This window comes from Fusarium redolens, assembly GCF_020744475.1.
Source record: "Fusarium redolens strain MPI-CAGE-AT-0023 chromosome Unknown BKA55scaffold_4, whole genome shotgun sequence".
Taxonomy (NCBI): Eukaryota; Fungi; Ascomycota; class Sordariomycetes; order Hypocreales; family Nectriaceae; genus Fusarium; species Fusarium redolens.
In genome coordinates this window covers 1,685,047-1,701,161 of record NW_025763667.1, presented here as the reverse complement: position 1 = coordinate 1,701,161, position 16,115 = coordinate 1,685,047, and the positions used below count along the sequence as shown (strand labels likewise).

Sequence of the window (16,115 nt, the reverse complement as noted above, 5' to 3'; positions counted from 1 at the left end):
CACAACTTTTTGTTAAGAGCTCTCGCAGCTTTACCTGATCTAGACTATTCGGATCTTATCAGTCCCTAGCAGCAAGATGTCCTACTCAGAGCGTGACTCCAAGGTCAGTTATTAATCAACGCTAATTATTCACACCATTGTCTTAACTCTTATCAGAAACGCAAGACCGAACACAATGGTCGGGAGGGAGGTTCCTTCAAGCCTTCCGCGACATTTAACCCAATTGAAGGTGGTCGACCATGGACCATCTCCGTTGCTATTCCCAGCAGTATCCTCTCAAAGTATGTAGCTTGCTATTAGTAGCTATCCCCATACTAACAATCACAGCCTCGCTACTGCTGACCAGCGAATGACCCAACCCGCGCGCATCGCCCGTGCCCTTGCCGTTTTCTCTGTCGACGAAGTGGTCGTTTTTGACGACTCGCCTCTCTCAGCCCGACCTCGTCACACAGATCCCAACAGCTACACAGGCGACACCGACCCATGCCATTTCCTCTCGCATATTCTATCCTTCCTAGAGGCGCCGCCATTTATGCGCAAAGCCCTCTTCCCTCTCCACCCTAACCTGCGACTCACTGCTATGTTGCCAAGCCTCGACATGCCCCACCACCCAAACCCCAAGGACTGGATCTCTTATCGAGAAGGAGTTGTTGTTCCTGGTAAAACTAGCACAGGATCCGGCTCGCTCGTTGAAGTTGGCCTGGAGCAGCCTGTCGAGGTTGAGGCGGAGATCCCCCCAAAGACGCGGATAACACTCAAGTTCCCCGATGATGAGACCCAATATCCTGAACCTGTGCACCCTGCTGCACCAAGAACTGAGGGCGGCTACTATTGGGGATACACTGTAAGAAGGGCCACTTCACTCTCCAATGTTTTCACCGAGAGTCCCTACGAGAATGGTTACGATGTCAGTATTGGCACCTCTGAACGTGGTGTCCCGGCCTCCAGGGTTTTCTCGCCGTCTAAGAAAGTCAACTTCAACCATCTTATCATTGTCTTTGGTGGCCCGCGAGGTCTGGAGTTTGCGGCGATGAACGACGCAGAGCTCAGCAGCATGGAAATCCAGGGCCCAAAGACCAAGGAGTTGTTCGACTACTGGGTTAACATTTTGCCCAATCAAGGAAGCCGGACTATCAGGACAGATGAAGCTGTGTTTATTGCTTTGACAACATTGAGAGGTATTTGGGATTCTAGTTAGGTTACTGGTATAGCGTACGATACCCCTGTTTAGCTCTCCCCCTTCATTATCTGACATCAAAAAAGCATGTCAAATGCTCATGAGACATACAAAGCCAAAGTGTCCGCAAATGTGCTGTTGTTGTCACTAGCCGGGGCCAAATCCATCCCATCACGACGCACCATGACCCTGGTGCCCACTGTAGTCAATCCTAGAAACCTTGTTCCAGGGCAGATGCCTTGGATGCTCAAAGTTCTCGCTTGGCAATATCCTGGAGATTTGTTGCTAGCACAGGTATCGTTGTAGTTCGTGAAAAACGAGTACAACCCTGCCCCATAGACGGCAATGTTGCTAGAGTTGAGAATTCTCATGCCCCATCCCATGTTGCATCCAGCTGGATCAGGGTCGTTCTGGCAGTCTTGCTGAAAGTTTGGATCGTTCAGTGCTGGCACAGGGGGGAATGGGTATTGAGCCACGGGCATGGGTTGAAAGTACGCCTGTTCTGTCTGTGCGTGGCCAATGTAAACGTCTCTGGTGTTGGCGAGTTGGTATTGATACAGAACATGGTGTTCTGAGCCAGATGCACTGAGCCAGATGCGGCCTCTCTGTGCTTCCACAAGAACTCCTCTTCCTGCAAAGATGGAAACACGTTGGTATTTTTGATCCTCAAGATCGTGATCTGCGACCCAAAACCAGCAATTTTCTGTGAATAGACCCCCAGCGAAAGCCGTTACGTGAAAACTCATGTAAGCTGCCAGACATCTCGGGTTGACAGTATTTGTTCCTTTGATAGCAGGACAGTCCGAAACTTGAAGATAGGTTCCGGCAAAGCCTCCAATTCGAGTGTGTACATCCCACATGCCTGATGGGGCTCCAGGAGCGAACAAATTATACTGAATTAGGATAGCACCTGCTGTTGGCCCACGCGTTGATACTATTGTATCTGACCACTCTATCTGACCAACATCACCAGGGCGACCAACTTGGACGACAGGTCGAGGTTTGTTCAGGTCCCCAAAGTTGGGCCCTGTCCCCATGATGATCGACGCCAGGGCTTCACCCACAATTCTGGCATTCGGTGGGATGTGAATAGTGTCCGAAACCATGTAGTATCCTGCATCAATATATGCAATGAGCCCTTTCGCTGCCGTGTACTGGAATAAGGCATTGAGCGCCTGAGTGTCATCATGTGATGCATCACCGTAAGCCCCGTTTGCTTTTGCGGAGATGAAGGAACTGCTTGGAACTTGCTCGTACTGAGGCTTTGATCGCTCGTAGTAGATGTTGCGATCAAGAAGATTTTCACTTCGAGTGAAAGGGAGTGGATAAAGGGCCGTCGCATCGAATGTACCTTCCGAGTTCGCGTAGTGCCCCTGGTTTTGTTAGTGATGTTCACGGGTCCGCGAGTTGGCCTACCATCAGGAAAACGGCGCTTTCTACTGGTGCTATAGCAGAACGTGCCAGATCAGTACCTGTAGGGCCCATGAGAACGCTGTTCACATTCTGAAATTTGACGTTCTCCATCGCCAAAGAAGCTGCGCTGCTGATACTCTGTGAACTGTTGCGTGTTGTCGCGATAGCCACATCAACATTCTCGAACCAACTATCAAGGATCGTGAGAGAGCCAACACCAAACGAGGAACCATCCATCTTGATGCCCACTCGACAGTTTTTGAACACGGCACTCTTGAATGCCCATCCCCAGTCCCAGGTCATCCATATCGCGACATCAGCATTAGAGAACCAGAGGTTACGTGCTGTAAACTGTTGATTACCCAAAACTGTGGCATTTCCGCCACCAAAGAAGTAAAGATCATTGAGAAGTCCTCCTGAGCCTTCTTCAATGAGGAGACCTGTGTGTTTATTGCCTGGAACAGTCGACAGTTGGAATACACAGTTGGTGATAGCTGTTGCTTGAGATGACGGCCAGTGTATACCCACGGCAGGGAAATCTGGGGGAAGAGCAGTCGTATCCAAAACCAGATTACGAATTTGACGAAAAAAGACGTTTGTCGAGTTCCATGCAAGGGAACCAGTAGACAGATAGGGGTTCCCGTCGATTAGACCGAAGCTTTCCTTTGAAAAGGAGGTGGATGCTTTGATGACAGGTCGGTTTGTGGGGTCACCGATAATTTGCGTATAATACAAATCAATGAGGGAGTTGCTGATGAGATACGTTCTTTCTCTGTTAGCAATACTGGATTAGCGATGTTATTCTGGACACTTACCCAGGTGGGATATAGACAGTCGCGGGTGAAATAGTGCTTCCTTTGCACATACCAGGAACACATCGAACACCTTCACTGATAGCTGCATTGATAGCGGCCGTGTCGTCCGCAACTGTTTTGTTAGCTGTGAACTGTCTCCGAGTGAAGTACGAACCTCCATCGCCAATAGCACCAAAGTCTTTCACGTTGCGAAACACAGGGTACAGCTTGTCAGGATAATAGGGAGCACTCCCACGGTGCTCGATCTCCTCAAGCCAGTACCTCGCGTTGGCACTACCCAAAAAGGTACATAGGAGAAGGAGAAGGAACTTCATAATGAAGAACCTTACAAGAGCGCGAGTGTGAATATATAGCTCAAGTCGGAAATGTGTAAGTTGATCAAGAAAATCAGAGTCAACCAAGAAGGTCAAGAAGATAGGTAAGTAGAGGTAGATTTGATCAAGAAGTTACAGTCAAGCACCTCTTTGATCAAGAAACGGGAAAGAGCTTGTTGTCTGTCGCTCTGCTCTTGCTTTGCATGTGTTCAAGATCACGACTGCGCCTTCTCCACGGCAACCAAATTTATCATCCCAAGTCTGATCCAAAATACAGAGGCTGACGTGATCACAAGATACTAATCATCTGTAGTGGAACAAGTCTAATGTAGGGCAGTGATTCATTACCTCCAACTTCACCTACACAAGAGATGAAAACCCCTCCAGACAGTGCCAGTTCATTACAAGAGCCACCGCGACCAATGTTACCCTCCATTAGACTATAGAGAATATTGCCAAAGACGTATACTTGAGTATTGCCACAGAACGATATCCGATAGGCTCTGAGTCTGGCTGGCTATCATCCATGTGAGTGACGCCGTTCCTATAATGGACGAACTTATTCAGAGCTCAGTTACACGACAAGGAGAATATCTGAACAGTTACCACGTTAACGCGCAGATGGTTGATGTACAGCCCGCTAGGGGTGAGTGATTGAATTGTATATGAGTGTGCGACAAGGTCGCAGCAGCCTTGTTGAAGGCCATGCTTTTCTAGTTGAATATCTGACCCTATCCCAAAACGCCTTCCGATACGGTCATAGCCCATGATTATGTAGTGTAGTGTGGTCGAGGTGAAAGTAGGAGTACAGTGATCTATTTAGATCGTCGACTGGGTTGAGTCGAGAGCAACGGCTTGGCCAAGGTTTCCACTGGCCATAGCCTTCTCGCCGGAGCGCTTACGCAAGACGTTCTCAATGAAGGCTTCACCGGCCTTGTATGAAGAACGCACGAGAGGACCACTGGCACAATACAGGAAACCCATGTCCAGAGCTCGCTTGCGCCACATCTCAAACTCATCAGGGGTCACGTACTTCTCGACCTTCAGATGACGCTTGGTGGGTCGCATGTACTGACCGAATGTGACGACATCAACGTCGGCCTTTCGAAGTTCTAATCACTGTTAGCTGAGTTGCATAACATTATTTAAAAATGATGTCTTACCCTCTAGCGCAGCCATGATCTCATGCTCCTGCTCACCAAGACCAAGCATCAGACTGGTCTTAGTGATAGGACCGTCCTTGCCCATAACGTCCTTGACATGCTTCAACACAGACAAGCTCTGTCTGAAAGTAGCTCTGCGGTCTCGCACATAGGGAGTGAGGTCCTCAACGGTCTCAACATTATGCGCATAAACGTCCAGTCCACTCTCAGCCACAACCTTGACCATATCCAAGTCTCCACGGAAATCGCCAGTCAAAGCTTCAACGAGCAACGAAGGCTTCTTCTGCTTAATTCTTCGGATTGTCTCGGCAAAATGTCTCGCACCACCGTCTGCCAGATCGTCACGGTCCACGCTGGTCAGCACGACATAGCCAAGACCCCACCTGGCCAGGGCCTCTGCGGTGTTCTCGGGCTCGTGGGGATCCAATGCGGCAGGGTTGCGATTTGTCTTTACACTGCAGAAACGGCATCCTCTGGTGCATGTGTCTCCCATAAGCATAATAGTAGCTGTCGCAGCATTCTTATCTGAACCGCCCCAACATTCTGAAATGTTGGGACATCGAGCCTCCTCGCAGACGGTGTGTAATCCCAATCCTCGTAGGTCCTTCTTAATGCTCTTGAAGTTTTCGTTACCGGCGGGGATCGGTGTCTTTAGCCATTCTGGCAGTCGTGTGATGGTTCGCTTCTTGCCCTCGGGGCCGACTTCGGCGGTCTTCAAAGAGTAAGCCTCTGCTGGAGACAGTGGCTGGGCTGGAGACGATGTCCCAAGGAAATCGGAGAAGTCTGAGACTGTTGTGTCCTTGAAGTAACTCTTTCGTCGAGGTTTACCGGGCTCGCTGCCACTCGGAGGTACAGTGGCGAAAGTTCTAAGTGTAGGCGTAGCGCTCAGCGCCTTGCGAAGAGGGGCATGTGCCCGCTTGAGGGATGGAGCAAGAGACGCCATTATAATAATACAAAGAAACAACGGCTTCTATCTCTCCGAGAAAACAAGATAGCGAGAAATTAGAAGGCCGTTGGGCGTTCGTGGAGATATGGGGAAGCAGACTCGAAAATGGCGGCAGCTTCAAAGAACTCAAATTCCTAGACTCGGGGGCAAAGGCCGATGAGACCCGCACATCCCGGGCCGCATCCGAGTGATGAGCCAATGAAAGAACATCGCATTATCCTTATTCAGCTCCATTTCCTTTTCCCGTCACGAATACCGCGATACCGCGGAGACAGAAGAATGGAATAAATCATCGGTTAGAACCTTTGAGGTCTGTAGAATCATTGACTTCACTATGATTAAAGACCAGTTATCTGGGGTTATAGTCTCATCTATATATATACTTTTGAGCCAACTTATACAGTAACACTTAACGGACAGAGACAGAGAACTCTGGCTAGAATTGTTTTCTAGAGCAAGGGTCCTTTCATGCTTGTTCAGGTTAGTCACCGGACGTTGAATTCCACGCCATGCCGAGTTGGCAACGACTCGTCTCTCATTTTCACTTTCACGCAAGGTCCAAACATCATTGAGCATGACAAAGTCTATTGCTCTCATACTATCTACTAGCCATCCATCATGGCTCATCATCGTTGGTCCGGTGTCGGACACTCAAAAAATCACCAATCCTCCTTATTCATGTAAATCGTATCCCACCCCTTCCGAATTAAATCAAAGCCATACTCCAAGCAGCAAACCATCCTCCAAAGATCAAGCAGAGCTAGATCCTGGATCACCTGCGCCGTCGTAAAAAGGGGGTATCGCCAAAAGAGAAGTATAGTAAAACCAGTTCATCCGAGAAGCAGAGTTACTGAAGTGAATATGGATTATTTTCCACGTCGCCGACGTCGTCCCCGTCTCTTTGGAAACGACTCTCTACAAGGCAGCAGAGTCGAGTGAAGAGATGTTGACTGAATAAATGTGGTAAAAAGGGTCTCCAGCTAGGAGTATGTACCAGCTGTCTGGTAGGAAGGGGATATGATCTCAAAGCCATTGAGTGATTACCAAGCCTGGGAGGGATATCCTCAAGTGAGGAAAAGTGGAACTGTGATATGTGTGGTGAAGGTGAACAAGCTTGGCAACATCAAAGGCTACCCTTCAACAAAAGCGACAACTCGAAGGCTAAGCCATACGCAGCGCAGTCAACGCGCTGGGTACATGCTGCTGGGGAAGAAAGAAACAGCAAGAGTTGAAAGCCCACATGTTTTGTCAATGGAGCGGGCGTGATGAAGCGTAAGGAAGCAGTCAAGCTATCCGGGAGGCAGAGTCTCAAGACTCATCAAGGGTGAAGCAGGTGACAAGTGTCAACCTGCTGTTGGTATCGTGGCGTTTCATCATAAAGAATAGGCCGCGCTGGTGGCCAGGGTATAAAGGGTGAATGGACAAGAAACGGAAGACAATGTTTGTTGTCAACTTTGTTGCAAGTCGACAGTAGTGAGATTCCAAAGGAAACTCATTCCATCCAGAACGCGCTTACAGAAGAGCAGCGGCAACCATACCAGCAACACCGACCACAGCGAACTTGCCGATGGCGACAGCAGATCCAGCGTTGCCAGGAACCTCGGAGGGCTCGGATGAACCACCAGTGGTGCCGGCTGTGTTAGAGGCCTTAGCGGTAGAGACAGGAGTGGTGTTGTTGTGAGAAACAGGCCAGTAGGTGGTGGTCTCCTCAACGAGAGCTGTGGAAGTAACCTCGACGGAAGTCTCAACAGCAGTGGTGCTCACACCAGTGGCGGTGATGGTGTGAACCTGAGAGAGGTAGTAGGTCTTGGTAACGACGGCGGTGGACGTGTGGGTGGTGGTACCCTCGTCAGCGAGAGCGAGGGCAGGCAGAACAGCCAGGATAAGCTTGGAGAAATGCATTGTGTTGGTGTTGTTGTGTAAGTGAGTGCTTTCAAAGCGTTTGCGGTTGGTGTAAGTGAGTGAGCGAGTTGGAAGCGAGAACAGATCGATGCTCTGTATCCAGATAGCGAGAAGCACAAGCTAATAAGTAAAGTAACCTATGTATGTATTCAACGAAGAAATGTACGAGCGAGATAGACTCTGCCAACGAAGTCTGTGGACCGAGAACAAGTTTGTTTCGAAGCGTAGAAGGGTGGCCTGTCAAAAGTCGGGGGGGGGAGGATCCATATGAAATACTACGAGGAACCTGAGAGCAAAAGCAAACAACACAGAGAAACAGCAACCTCAGCTTCTGCAGGCCACACTAGCACGCACCCTGACTCTAGGCCAAGACCAAGGCCTGGCAATGCCAGAGCCAGAGCCAGAGCGCAGGCGACGTTTGGTGATGGTGGGATGGGAGGGGCGGACTAGGCCCGAGCCCATTAAACTGGTACATGTAACACGGACAGACCCCTATTCGTCGGTCATGTCTCAAGTACTTGTGACCTGTCCAGGCCTGTCATGCTCCTCAAGGGAAATTACAGCGCATTTGCTTGACAGCTTCAGGTAGTCTGACCGAGCAGGCCTGTCAATATCTGGTTGCTGAAACTTGGGCCTAGGCCATGTCTTCTTATTAGACCCTTTATTCGAATCCCTTGTCATGGCTTTCTTCCAGGCTCTCGGCTCTCTAACGCTTTGTGCGGCAGAATTTGATACTCTGGAGGCACAAAGAGGGTTTCACCGGGGATCTGTGACCCTAGTCTCCCGTGTGATGGATGGGAAGAAAACTCTGCATTATAGGGATTGTTCCCGTTGGCTACCAGCAGAGACAAGCGACGAGGATGCGTTGAGTGGCGATGAAATCATTGTGCAGCCCACTCAATCAATGGCTGAGAGATGAGGGAATTAAAGAGAAAAAGACGCTCTGCCTTAAAAAGTCATGAATAATTTCTGGAGAAAGGTGGCGCTCATTGCCGCTACTCGTGTGGACGGCCCTGAGCGGTTGAGGAGACGGGTAGTTGAATAAGGCGTTTTAGAGGGGATTTGTGTGATAATTGGTTGTCTGTAAGTCACTGTCCAATCTAATCAGCCCAATGACCCTCATTTCAAGTGTCGTGACTCGCTGGTCGTTGGTCGTGCAAGTTTGTACTTTCACAACAGCGCAAAAAGTAAAATTTGCATAATTTCCCTCAGCGGTCGTCAATTGGCTGATTGGCCACCATCAAAAGGTACCAGGCACACCCGCGGTTCCTGCGTCGGGTTGTGCCTGGCGCCATACCTTAATTGGTGCCCCCAACACCAACCAACACCGCTGAGACACATCACCAAGACAGCAGCGCCAAGTTGCGCAAAAGAACATTGAAGACTGTCGATCATTCTTCCGTGAAAGCGGAAAGTGCCACATTGAAGCGCTACTGCAATGAGAAAAGTTAGCTGAGCCTAATTTTCTATCTAACTGCGTTTCTCTCAAGTCTCAAGCGCAGCTTTGTGTTAGTCACAGCCCCCAAACACCGAGTATTACGCGCAATGGGTAGCATCAGCTGCATCTCTCCCAACAATAATGCCTTGTGAGGCTGCTTTGTTCTTTATTCCCTATGAAAGCATTGTACTCTTTTTATTTTGTGCTCTTGTATACCTTTGTCTCCGCTGAACTGAAACTCTGCCACAACGGCAATCCCGGTCAACTCAACGATCGTTTAACACTTGGCTGGGGTACGCCATTCCCTGAAGCTGGAAAAATAAGGCCCGGTCGTTATGAAGCCTAGAGCCTGGAGCCTGGATGTCAGCGCTGATCGGCAACCCGCCCCGGATTCGCTTGGATAACCGCGTGGGTGCCGTGGGTGCCATGTGCTACTGTACGCACTTATGGTGCATAACTCTGTATAGGCTCTTCCGATGCCTTGATTTTGTTTCTATTCCTGTCAGCGTAATCCATCCTCACACCGCTGCGTTGTTTACACTGCGTCCAATCATTGCTACCATTTCCTTCAGCAGGTCAAATGTTGACGTGGCCACGCTGTACGACGCCAACGCAAAAGGATTCCATCCTCATTTGGTGTACCCGTTGGCTCGAGCCGGGGGGATGGCGCACTTGTCTCGTCGTCAACGCGCTGTCGCTGCACCATGCCGGTCGCGTGCCTTGAAGCGGCAGCTTTCCGTTCCTCAATTTCTCGGCTATGACTTGGACCCTGATCCTTGTTATGTTGATGCTCAGCCCTGCAATGACGGGCTTGGTTCTTACAATTGCGTTGACGTCAAGGTTTCTCCGTAGCAACGGATATCGACTCTAACTTCGATATCAGGCAAACAAGCTTGTTCTCCCAAGTGTGCCAAGCCCTACAGGCGAAGAAACACAGTGGATTTGCTGACTTAATCGCTTGCATCAAGTGTAGGTTCCAATAAGCCCAAGAGGCTTTGCCCATGCGTACTTTCAGTCATCAATACGAGGTTACTCTGCATATCAACATATGCCATCACAGTGATGATTTGTCGCCTTTAGTCTGAACTCTAGCAACAACGCAACACCCCAGGGCTTTCCATGTTGTGAGTTGTGAACTACAGGCCAGCGCATTGAGATCGAGGTATAGGATTTACTATAGTATTGGAAGTCAACGATACTGTGATCGCCACGACGTGGTTGATATTGGTCACACGCAATACATACATTCACCATCTCAATTCTGAATTCAGGTGTCACTAATGCGCACCACATCCTCCATTACATTTGAACACAGCAGATTAACATCACTTTGAATGCAATAGCCCTTGCAAGTAAGATTTCATACAATACCTGGACAAAAATTTGCTTTACTGTAGTATCGCGAATAGATGCCATGGTAGAATGTAGCTTTTGCCTACCCTGAACCAAAGTGTGATGTGCACCTGCAAATCAGTATCAATGAAACCACGGCTATCAAGAGTCATCTAATATATTGTGAGCCGAGTCAGATTTAACAAAGCTTGATCATAGCCATCAGATAATATATTGCTTGAGGGTTATGTGTTATAAGTTTTTGTAAGTCTTGCCTCCGCAGTATATCAGCTGCAGAGATCAAGTGAAGGCGTCGAGAACAACACTTTTACACTTCTAGGCAGCATATACACTTCCTTGCATGTAAGAAATCACCCAATAGCCACGCCAATATCGTATGCATTTTCATCAGGTAACCAACCCTAAATTTCCGTAGGTACCAATATAAAACCAATATTACCTTCAGTGACTGTAATAGGGAGAATTCCAGATCTCTTAGAGCTGCCAAAAAGTGGAGCTCCCGTCTTTCTCGAAAAGACAGGTCATGACGTCGCAATCAACTTCAGCCTCTTCAAACACTTTCCTACATCTCAAAATCATCCACCCTCAGCGCTTTCATCCCCGTCTATACGCCCAGAAATAGCACAAAGAGTCTGTTTGACGCACCGCGCATTCAAGTTTTGCAATCGGCACCGTCTCTGCAAGAATAATAGCTGTCGCAACGGCGGCTGCAAGTTCGCAACTATGACAGACTCATCACCCCAGGAGCCCCGAGCTCGCTCAAAATCCCCTGCTCCCAAGGACAAGGACGATCGCAAAGGTCGCGACGATACACACAGAGAGAATGATGAACGTCGCCAGCGCAGAGACCGCAGCAGGTCGCGCGATCGTAACAACAACCGCGACCGCAGAGATTCGCCTCCACGCAGACCCCGAGATCGATCGCGATCGCCAGCGCGAAGACCAAGAGGATCAGGTGGCTTCAAATGGAAGGGAGAACGTCGGGATAACGACAGAAACCGTGACTTCCGCAGACGGTCACCGCAGCGCCATCGGGATCGCGACTATGGCAGGGATCGGAACTACCGCCGCGATGACCGTGATGGAGGAGGGGACAGACAGCGAGATGGCGATAGGGACCAGAGAAGGGAGAGGAAGGAAAAGAAGGAAGAGAAGCCTAAGGCTCCTGTAGCTCAGCCAGGCGAGGAGATGATCATCGTCAACGTTAACGACCGACTGGGTACGAAAGCTGCTGTGCCGTGCTTGGAGTCTGATACCGTGGGCCAGCTGAAGATGATGGTCGCCGCCCGAATCGGTCGTGACCCTGGCCAGATTATCCTGAAGCGACAGAGCGAGAGACCGTTCAAAGACCACATTACCTTGGGAGACTATGGCATCTCGAACGGCGTGCAACTGGATCTGGAAATTGATACACGGGACTAAAATGGCATGGAAACACTGTTCAATATGGGCTCCGGGACAGAGTTTCCAACCTTTTACTTTTTATTTGGCGTTACCTGGATTGCATGACTAAATAATACATAATCGAACAGAAACGAGTTAGTCTGGGAATATTGGCGTGAGCCGTGCCATATAAGAGAACATTTCATGAAGAGTTCGTATCCAAATTCATCAAAATCGTTAAGAAAAGCGCTTCGTAACCCGCAATACGCCTATACCGCGACTCAGGTCCTGAACCAAGGAAAAAGTAGGTCTGTCGACGGAAGTAATAGAGGAACCAAAAGAACGGCGATGTCCTTGAAAGTATATGATATATATGCTTCAACATATTTTTTTTTTGCACAACCAGGGAGATAGCCAAAGATATATCTAACAAAGACAGAAAGGTAAGAGATCAGGGCCGCTGGGAAACAAACGAATGATGGTCATAAGCATACTTCGAGCTTTTCTTCATTTGAACATGGTGCTGAGGTCCATATCCGGTCCATCGAATATCCCTGATTGGGTGTGATAGCCTGAATCTTTCTCCAGAGCATTGTGGTGCAAGGGCGACAGTTGACTGTTGGGCTTTAGATCCTGAAGCTTTTCTTCTGGTTGACGAGGTGGAGGCTCTACCATCTCGACAGTGACTTGAAGCTTAGGATTAGACCCAATGTAGTCAAAATTCATGTCATTGAAATCATCAAACGGCGGCTGATCCAACCACAGGTTCTCCTCAACCTTAGGTGACCGTTGCATGAGCCCCATGGATTCGCCAGCGGTAGATGGCACCCTTGAAGCAGTGGATTGAACCTGGGATAATATATCAGACAAGGATACTGCCACATCTCTATCATTGACTGGCATGGCCGAGTCCTGGAATAAATTCGAATCTGTAGTTACAGCGTCGAGACACGCCCCAAAGAGCATTTTGTCTTCTCCATTGTAGATAGGCGAATTCATGCCTGTTGGTGCTTGCATGCGTGATCCTTGACGCTCGTTCGCAGCTGTTTTATGCATCAAGAAGTTTGGATCAAACGACTGTTGTGACGACTCGTTTTGTGCAGATGCAGGTTGAAGAAGCCGGGTGAAATCGCCGTTCTGAGGGGGTGCCTGTGAGAATGTCTGTGGAGAAGATTGTTGGAATGATGGCTGCCAGTTCGAATATTGGTAAGATGGGGGAAGTATGCTCTGTGCCTGTGGCTGTGCTTGTTGTGGTTGAAAGCTGTATCCGGAAGATCCACCTTGTAGACTTCTAAAGGAAGTTGCTTGACTCATTGACGAGTAGGGAGATTGAGTGACCTCCTGAATCCCGTTTCTTTGAATGTTCTTCACCAGACCTGCGACAGCCTCTGGTGAGGTATTTGGATATATCATCAGAGCAATTGGCGGTTGGGCAGGTTGCTGGGCATTTGGCTGCTGCCATGAGAAAGGATGTGCAGGTGCTGCCTGTAGATTAGGCGGGTTTCTCAATGCTTGTTGAGGAAACTGGTTGGGCCTCTCTATGCGTGACCGGTCCTGGGTCGCCGGAGAGACTGTGGATGCTGGAGAGGCCTTTGGTTTCCCCTGTCCTTGGGGAGCCTTTGACGAAGCAGGGCGAAGATCACGGTTAGACTGCTCGAAGACAGGTTGGCGATGTGTCTGGTTGTTATTGCTTTGCTGTCTCGGGTTGGTGCGATTGTATTTGTTTGCCGGATTTCGATAGTTCGACTTACGGGGTGGCATGTTTTTAGGAGGTCCACTGGGTTTTTGGGTATCAGAGCAGAAAGTGGTGTATAGAATACAGACCTTCTTCTCCTTTGGTTGCTCCGCATTGTAATCACATAACGGTTCAGCCATATGATCTTGCATGCCCTTCTTCCCAAACGTACGCCAGCATCGCAAACAGAGGGCCATGCCGTGATGCTCTTGATCTGCAAAATCTTGCCCTTGCCACTCGTGCAATGAGCTGCATTTGTCACAGTTTCCTTTCGCTTTGTTGAAAGGGTCGAAAATGTGACAACTGGTCAGGTATTTGCGAGCAGGATTGTTCGGATCTTTTCCACGAATAAGACCATGATGGTCGGCGGCGTGAGTGACGATGTGTGATATTTCATCCTTGCGGCCAGAGCAGGCATGCCTTTCAGGAGAGGAAAAGCGCTTTGGGTCTAATAGCCAGAAGAAGCATGTCTCGCAAGCGTTTTTAAAATCTTCGGGCGTGACCAGATCGTTTGGACGCCCACGTACTGGCCCGTCTCTCCGAATATTGGATGAATTGGAGCCACTAGAAGCTGACAATGGTTGAATATTTCGAGTTCGCCGCTGAGACGCTGGTGTATCCTCAATTGTTTGCAGTGTCACACCTGGTCCTGGCTGGGCCAATCTGGAAGAACCAGATGATGCTGGCAACGTACGGTGTACCGATTGGCTTTTGTGTCCGGGTCTGTATCGCTTTGCGAGCTGATATTTGCTAGTCGCTTCATCATCCGTTGAGCGACTGTTTTGGCGTTTAGGCACTTTCTTTGAACCCGAAGATGTGTCTGTGCCGGCTGCTGACCAAGCTGTTTGCTGGGAAATCGGACCAGTTGGTTGATTATAAGTACCACGCGTATGGGGTCCAGAGAGAGTAGTGAAAGCAGAAGAACTTTGAGGTGTTGCTAAACCTGGAGGTCTCCCTTCATCATGATTGCCATTGTCGGTATATCTTATTTGTCTGTCGGAGGTGGTCCCAAATGGCAGAAAAGACTGTGCTGAAGGCCTAGGCCTCTGCATCAAACGTTCATCAATCGATGTAACATTGCTCGATGTGGTGATGTGCCGACCGCGCGGACCCGTCGTACTGGGAGCATCAATTGCCTGAGCTGATGGCCTGCGGCTTTTTCTAAGCACATCATCGACACGGTCAATAACCTTGTAGTTATCAAGTTGGCGTTGGGGTAGCGATTGGGAAGTGATGAAGGTATTCTGTGATGGCTGAGAGTTCGGTTGGTGATGGAGCCAGGTTTGGACTTGGAGATTGCTTCCGCGACGCTGTTGTTGCTCTAGCTGATCCAGCTCCCAATCGCTAAGGCCATTCCATCGCGGGGGATTGCCAAGGTCGATGTTTTCGTTACTCTCAACGTTCTGGTCGCTATTCGCGCGACCCAAGCCCTGGTTTGATAATCCGTCCATGGTGATCCTTGATTCAAACCTCCCAATGACGTTACAGTTCTATGGGAGGCGCCCTAGTACACCCCGCACGAAGCCAAACGAGGATGATAGCTGTAGTTATTGATGAGGTCGAGATGGCAGATTGGTGGCGAAACCTTGGAGGTGATGAAGCAAACGGGAAGGGATTGGGAGATGGGAGATGAGGCATAATGGAACAGATTAAAGAGGCCAGACAATGGGAGTGCACATTGGGTAGGTAGGACAATGTGAAGGTATCTCGTACCAAATAAGGCTGTGGGATGGACATTTTGATTGGCGGTGGAGGTTGAAAAAGGCATCCTTTCGAGTTAGCCCAGCTCATTTTCAACCCCCCAGTGAGACTGCGCCCGACGATTTGGCAGAGAGAATATCATTGTGAGTGAGCTTGGTCGAGATTGATGTGTTGTTGGAGGTTGAAATAGAGTTGAGATGATTTTGAGCCAACGGCGAGGACAGTTGAGATTGAAAACGGGGGATCTCAATGTTAAAAAAGATGTTGCCGGTATTATTGGCAGCCAGTGGTTCGCCTACTTATGTCATTGCCATCCATATCGGAAAGAGGGGTATTAGGCAGAATGTACACAAATGTGTGCAGGATTGGCAGGATTGGGTAACAAGATGACCAAGAATGTCTTTAACGTTCCCTCATCGTCATACCAGTCTTGCCAGTTAATGTTCAAGACTCAATGCCAGCACCAGCCCCAACACGACCAATTGAGAGGCCAAGAAATATATTGCCCAACACTTGAGCTACAGTCCATTATTAGCAGCCAAGCTAACGGAACAGTGGTTTGTTTCGGTTTGATTCAGAATTAGAATATTGAATTGAAATCCATTTATGTCCCAAAGCCTCGGAAGCCACTTACACAACCCTTGGCCTTTTTGCGCCTGGTGGGGAACAAGCGGGAACTATCGTCAAGTCGGTTTGGCTCTTTTCTCAGTGGAGTAGAAACATTGCACTAATTAATCTACCTAATCCAGATATTCGCCGGTTCGCATATGGGAAT

General features: G+C 49.1%; 7 protein-coding genes across 7 annotated transcripts; 3 read left to right on the top strand and 4 right to left on the bottom strand.

The window, feature by feature from the left end:
* Window positions 1-39: 39 nt before the first annotated feature.
* On the top strand, window positions 40-1,211 carry BKA55DRAFT_280058 (putative RNA methyltransferase). The gene is made up of 3 exons (XM_046185499.1): window positions 40-103; window positions 157-281; window positions 328-1,211. Exons 1-3 carry the CDS (start codon window positions 77-79, stop codon window positions 1,196-1,198), a joined length of 1,023 nt encoding a protein of 340 aa, XP_046053108.1. The 5' UTR covers window positions 40-76; the 3' UTR covers window positions 1,199-1,211.
* A 64-nt stretch (window positions 1,212-1,275) lies between these two features.
* BKA55DRAFT_504880 (pectate lyase superfamily protein-domain-containing protein) lies at window positions 1,276-3,719 on the bottom strand (the record flags this gene model as incomplete). Its single annotated transcript, XM_046187139.1, has 4 exons — window positions 1,276-2,550; window positions 2,594-3,356; window positions 3,406-3,517; window positions 3,560-3,719. 4 exons carry the CDS (start codon window positions 3,717-3,719, stop codon window positions 1,276-1,278), a joined length of 2,310 nt encoding a protein of 769 aa, XP_046053107.1.
* Window positions 3,720-4,538: 819 nt separating this feature from the next.
* Window positions 4,539-5,825, bottom strand: BKA55DRAFT_591401 (uncharacterized protein; the record flags this gene model as incomplete). The annotated part of the gene is made up of 2 exons (XM_046195237.1): window positions 4,539-4,831; window positions 4,883-5,825. 2 exons carry the CDS (start codon window positions 5,823-5,825, stop codon window positions 4,539-4,541), a joined length of 1,236 nt encoding a protein of 411 aa, XP_046053106.1.
* A 1,515-nt stretch (window positions 5,826-7,340) lies between these two features.
* BKA55DRAFT_686806 (uncharacterized protein) lies at window positions 7,341-7,730 on the bottom strand (the record flags this gene model as incomplete). The annotated part of the gene is made up of 1 exon (XM_046198984.1): window positions 7,341-7,730. The coding sequence occupies one exon, from the start codon at window positions 7,728-7,730 to the stop codon at window positions 7,341-7,343; it is 390 nt and encodes a 129-aa protein (XP_046053105.1).
* A 267-nt stretch (window positions 7,731-7,997) lies between these two features.
* On the top strand, window positions 7,998-8,891 carry BKA55DRAFT_560736 (uncharacterized protein). The gene has a single exon (XM_046192112.1). It carries the CDS (start codon window positions 8,410-8,412, stop codon window positions 8,647-8,649), a length of 240 nt encoding a protein of 79 aa, XP_046053104.1. The 5' UTR covers window positions 7,998-8,409; the 3' UTR covers window positions 8,650-8,891.
* Window positions 8,892-11,709: 2,818 nt separating this feature from the next.
* Window positions 11,710-11,943, top strand: BKA55DRAFT_504425 (ubiquitin-related domain-containing protein; the record flags this gene model as incomplete). The annotated part of the gene is made up of 1 exon (XM_046187091.1): window positions 11,710-11,943. One exon carries the CDS (start codon window positions 11,710-11,712, stop codon window positions 11,941-11,943), a length of 234 nt encoding a protein of 77 aa, XP_046053103.1.
* A 468-nt stretch (window positions 11,944-12,411) lies between these two features.
* On the bottom strand, window positions 12,412-15,090 carry BKA55DRAFT_686804 (uncharacterized protein; the record flags this gene model as incomplete). Its single annotated transcript, XM_046198983.1, has 1 exon — window positions 12,412-15,090. The coding sequence occupies one exon, from the start codon at window positions 15,088-15,090 to the stop codon at window positions 12,412-12,414; it is 2,679 nt and encodes an 892-aa protein (XP_046053102.1).
* Window positions 15,091-16,115: the final 1,025 nt, after the last annotated feature.

Excerpts from the sequence above, each read along its gene's own strand:
- BKA55DRAFT_560736 (XM_046192112.1), top strand. The coding sequence starts at position 8,410 with ATGGCTTTCTTCCAGGCTCTCGGCTCTCTAACGCTTTGTGCGGCAGAA.
- BKA55DRAFT_280058 (XM_046185499.1), top strand. The coding sequence starts at position 77 with ATGTCCTACTCAGAGCGTGACTCCAAG. Across the intron at positions 104-156 it reads ACTCAGAGCGTGACTCCAAG|AAACGCAAGACCGAACACAA; the intron begins GTCAGTTATTAA and ends AACTCTTATCAG. Across the intron at positions 282-327 it reads CCCAGCAGTATCCTCTCAAA|CCTCGCTACTGCTGACCAGC; the intron begins GTATGTAGCTTG and ends TAACAATCACAG.